Raw genomic sequence first — 5484 nt, 5'->3', positions numbered from 1 at the left:
TAAAAGAAATTGAGGCTTTCTCCTAACTTCTGGATGAGACAGCAGGTGACACAAGAACATGTCCAGACAGGTTTTGGAAGTGTTCTGCGGAGACACCACAACCTCTCTGGGCAGCCTGCTCCAGCCCTCCAGCACCTTCACACCAAAGAAGTTTCTCCCTGTGTTGAGATAGAACCTCCTAGGTTCCAACGTATCCCCCTTGCCCTTTGTCCTATCACTGGGCACCACTGACACTGGGCACTGCCTGGCACCTTCATCCTGACCCTCACCCATCAGCAAGCATCTGTGCAGGTCATCATCTTCCGAGAAGCTCACCTGAAACGCAACACATCGCAGCTAATGACTCAGGCTGTGCTTTGGTTTCCTGGATTGCTGCCTTTTCATTTTGTCCTTTGGCCATAACCTCCTTCCTGAAGACTCCTTTCCAGTGCTTGGGTGGAAGGTCCAGGGATTCCTGTGATGGCTGTGAATCACTGCCAACAGATGATGCATGCCAGTTGCCACATCATTGTATCTGTGGCCCTGAATGTGCTGAGGGACAAGTTCATCATGAGCCTGCAATGTGTTCTGTGGCTGCCAAGGCCAGCGGTCTCCTAGAAGAAGAATGTGGCCAGCAGCTCGAGGGAAGTTTTTCTCTCACTCTACTCTACCCTGAAGTGCTGGGTCTAGTTCTGCCTCCCCAGCAAGAATGGCAGTACTGGGCCTGGCTGAACCCTTCCTGCAAACCAGCAGACTTTAGCCATAGGCCAATTGCTAAAGCTGGCACGTGTCCCCTGAGGCAGCTGGCACGCATCATCTGTTGGCAGCAATTCAGAGCTGTCACAGGAATCCCTGGACCTTCCACCCAAGCACTGGAAAGGAGTCTTCAGGAAGGAGGTTATGGCCAAAGGAGAAAATGAAAAGGCAGCAATCCAGGAAACCAAAGCACAGCCTGTGTCATTAGCTGGGATGTTTTGCATTTCAGGTGAGCTTCTCGGAAGATGATGACCTGCACAGAGGCTTGCTGGGGGCCTGGGGCAGTGCAGGAGCAGTATAAAAGCCATCCCAGCTCTTCACTCTCCCATCCGCTTCACTCCCTGTCTGCTCTTTGCAAGCAAGTGAGTTGGAAGCTCTTCCCTTGAGTAGGGCTTGGTTCTGCCTGTCCTGGGAGGGCAAGTGTGCAGAAGGCTTGGTGTGGAGAGGGGCTAGGGCTGGGGCTGGGGCTGGGCTGAGATTCCTGTAGGGCTCTTGACTAGGAGACAGCTGTCCTGGGCCTGGCTCCCTCTGCTCCTTGCCCAGCGGGACAGGCACAGAGGTGACTGGGCCTCCCTTCATAGACTGCAGTTCTGCAGCCAGCACGTGCCTTGGCTGTCTGCTGGGGGGTGCACAGGCTGCTCCCTCCTCACCTCCATGCTCCTCCCTGTCCTCTCCTCCAGGTTCAGCTCCAGCCCCAAGACATGTCCTGCTGCAACCCCTGCCAGCCCTGCGGCCCAACCCCGCTGGCCAACAGCTGCAATGAGCCCTGCTGTGTGAGGTGCCAGGACTCCGTTGTCGCCATCCAGCCCTCTGCTGTGGTGGTGACCCTGCCCGGCCCCATCCTCAGCTCCTTCCCACAGAACACCGCTGTGGGCTCCTCCACCTCTGCTGCCGTTGGCAGCATCCTCAGCTCTCAGGGAGTGCCCATCAGCTCCGGGGGCTTTGACCTCTCCTGCCTGACCAGAGGTTACTGCGGCAGGAGCTGCCTGCCCTGCTAGAGCTGCAACTGGCAGCCCCACAGGAGGACTCCCTGCAACCCAGCAGATGGTCATGGACTGAACATGGAGATCCTGGGCATTGCTTTCAGAGGAACTCAGTATCTGTGGCTCCACCTGCAAAGGCAGCAGTGAGAGACTCCCCTGGGCTCTCTGAAAATGTGGCTCATGTCGAACTTACCTGCTTCTCCCTCCCTTCTCTCTCTTTTCTTCTGCTCCCCTGGGCTGGCAGCACCTGCTAAGTCCCATCCATGGAGCTTCCTGCTCTGATTTAGGTCTTGGGAAGCAAATGCTCAGTGGTAACTTCTTCCTGGTCACGGGACCAAGTCTCCTGGCTATGCCTGGTGCTGCCTGCACCATGGTTCCTACTCTGATGACCTTCTTTCTCTCTTTCAACTCATTAAAGTTCTGCTGCATTGACGTCTGGGCCTTTGTGTGCGCCTTCTCTTTCTACTCACTGTTCCCAGTGGTCGTGGAGGAAGGTGTTTCTCTGGGGACTATCGCAGGCACAAAGGAAGGTTGTGGGCTGGTTGTGCTTGACTGTGAGGGAGATGTCACTGCTTGACACAGGGCTCATTGCAACTGTTGGCCAGAGGGGTCAGCATGGCAGTGACCTCAGGCCGCGGTCATAGCAGAACATGTTTCTGGGCCAGAGTTGTACATGGCTGTGGTGGGTTGAAATTACCCCCAAAATAAGCTTGCCAGACTAGCTCAGATGGAAGCAAATGGAGATGTATTTACAAGCAAAACTATGATCTAGAAATATGGAATGCATTGAATATGTCCCAAAATAGACAAGATTTACATGTATTTACAATTTAGAAACAACATAAGAACCCCCCTGGACAAAACCAAGAGGTTAGTCACAGCTTCCCCCTTCTTGCTCCCTTCCCCCACCCTATACAATGTAAAAGAGAGAGAGAGCAGAACAGAGAGTAGCTTATTAGTACTTAGCTACTAGAAGAACACAGCCAAGGTCAGCAACAGCCAAGCAAGAGCAGCAGCTGGTATCTGCTAGAGCGAATGAGCTGAAAAGAAGAAGAGGTACTTTACACAGCTGACTTCATGTTAGATATCAGACCAATGGAATTGTTTAGACCTTTTTATTATTTTCCCTTTTTCATGCAATGGTAATTTATTTACATTCTGCCACTTTTCTTCTCAATCTGTGGAAAAGTTTCATAGGCATGTGTAGGAAAGCTGAAATTATCTATGGAAGGTTTCAGGACAAGAAAGAACAACACGTCACTGATACTGGAAGGATGGCTTGATGATAAAGAAGAGCTGACCGTGGTAAACCACCTGAAGTGCAAGACAGGAGGATGATTGCCTCCATGCTGGAGAAGATCAACCTGATATGGGATGAAGATAATGATGGACAGCTGCATATCAAAGGAGAAAACTCATTTAGCAGCACTGGTGCAAGAATGTCAGGGAATTGCTTACCCTGCTAGATTTTTTTGTATATAAGCTACCTGTTCTGTAATAACAAACGATTCCTGCTTCACCAACAAGGGAGTCCATGCATGTTTTCCGGCAAAATGGCACCCGTATCAGGAACTTCAGTGAGATCTCTCTCCAGACTCACCCTCAGATTTCACCCCTAGTGAGCCGAAAGGGAGAAGTGAGCAAACGACGTGTCCATTCCCTACACTTGCAGGTCAGGTACGGGGACTGCAGCCAGGGAAGAATATGGGCCCGGGAGCCACGAGATCAGAGCAATTGCACCATGATGTGCTTATGCGAATTATCAAGGAGCAAGGGTACAGACTGAGCTCTCCAAAACTTACCCTTCTTTTGCTGTGGATAAATCGCAATTGCCCCTGGTATCCTGAATCAGGAACATACAAATTAACAGAGTGGAACAGGGTTGGAGAGACCCTCTCAGAAGCACAAAGATCTGGGGATGATTTTTCACCGGACATTTTAATAACGTGCCGCATACTATGGCTAGCGCTGACCACGCTAATGAGTAAATCCAACAGCACTTCACCCTCGGGCACCCTAAACACTCCCATTACCCATGCGGGCCCTCAGAAGCAGGATGAGCTTCCTACAAACAACACAACACAGGCAGAAACAAGCGGTGTGGCCACAGGGCACACGGGGGGAGGAAAGAATAGACACTGATGACCCACTAATGAGAGCACAGTCACAAAAGCTCCTAGTTCGACTTGCCCCTTAAGAAGTCTAAGACATTGCCTGATGCAAATGCAAAATACAAGGACCGCAGCTCTGAGAGAGCCAGAGCCAGATGATCCTTTGGATCAGGGCTCCACTGATACAGAAAAGGAGCCAGGTTTATATCCACAGGTACCTCCGCTTAAGGCAGCCATAGCAGCTGCAGAAGGAGCAAATCCTCAAGCGGAGCAGAAGAAACAGAGAAAACCAGATGCAAAGTTAAAACCACCAACTCAAGTTACTGATGAAAAACTAATTTCTTTTGATTCTGACAGCTCTGTTACTCAAGAATTGCTCGACAAATCAACCCAGCCACTTTTCCAACCCACAGCACCAAGTTTATCTTCCTCTCTTCCCTTAAATACCACTACTGAAGTTGTTAACTCTGTTCCCTATCCCTTTCCTTTTCCAGCAGGATTTTACCCTGAGCCTCATTCGGTTGCTATACCCCAGCAGGTGGAGGCTTTGTCTACCCCACCACCACCTTATGGAGGAGTTTCTGTACCTCCTGCTGTGAGTATTACTGTGAATAATATGGGGGTGAGGGATAACGAGATGTTTTATCAAGGAGGCAATGTGCAGGATGGTGTTAAAATGTCTAATGGATTGTTGATTAATGAACATGTTCCAAGTGTAGCTACACGATTGCAGATTTCAATTTCTGATGTTTTGATGGATAAAGATGATAAGGGTTTTATAAATACAGAAATGTTACCAATGCATGCGATGCCAGTAGCGGTGGAAAACAGACCATGAGGTGGGACTGCTCCCATGTATCAGTCTCTGTCATATGATATCTTAACAGGAACAAAACATCATTTTGAATCCCCCCTTTGTCTCCTGGTAGGTGAGAAGAAAGGTATTCCAACAGAAGCGATAGATGGACTATCCATGAGGCAATTAGAAGTGATTGTGAGTTGCTGGCCTGAGCCCAAGGAGAGGGCTGAACCCACCGCTCCCCTCTTGGTAGGACAATTAGGTGAGGGGAGTGGTGTGCCTCCCAGAGCAGCTAAGGGCTTCTCCCCTAAGTGGTGAGCGGGGGGGTGAAGCGTGATCCAGCAGCTCACCAAAAAATTGTAAAAGGACCCAGGTGAAATCATTAAGGACAGAAAGAAAAAAAAGATAAAAAAAAAGACAAAAAACGCTGTGTGTGTGTGAAACCTGGCAGTACCAGTTTTATATGTTTTGAGGTTGTTTCTTATTTAAACTGTAATGTTGAAGATTCCTTGATGCATTGTCAGAAGGACTTGCCTTGTCACAATATAAAAGACCTCTCATGTAAAGGCATTTTAGTAGAACGTGAACTCCGTAGTTTCTTTGCTACTGTGTGTACTACCCACCCATATGTATTAGGAATAGGCATTGATTGTATAATCTATAATGAATCAAGCAAATATCATCTTAGTTGTAGCAATATTACTTTTAAGACTTGTATTATTGATAAAGACATTGTTCAGCGGAGCATGATTATTCCTTTCCGAAGAAGGGCAGAGGTATGGATTCCAATGAATATGACAAGAGGATGGGAGAGTGAGAATGGATTGGACCATGTTACCAGGCTATTAGAACAGGG

General features: G+C 49.0%; 1 protein-coding gene across 1 annotated transcript; it reads left to right on the top strand.

The window, feature by feature from the left end:
* Positions 1-1436: 1436 nt before the first annotated feature.
* Positions 1437-1733, top strand: LOC137456254 (feather keratin Cos1-2-like). The gene has a single exon (XM_068167553.1). It carries the CDS (start codon positions 1437-1439, stop codon positions 1731-1733), a length of 297 nt encoding a protein of 98 aa, XP_068023654.1.
* Positions 1734-5484: the final 3751 nt, after the last annotated feature.

The sequence above is a fragment of the Melanerpes formicivorus genome, unplaced genomic scaffold, assembly GCF_026170545.1.
Source record: "Melanerpes formicivorus ecotype bairdi unplaced genomic scaffold, bMelFor1.0.p_v2 SCAF_119, whole genome shotgun sequence".
Taxonomy (NCBI): Eukaryota; Metazoa; Chordata; class Aves; order Piciformes; family Picidae; genus Melanerpes; species Melanerpes formicivorus.
This window is presented reverse-complemented; position numbering and strand designations above follow the sequence as displayed.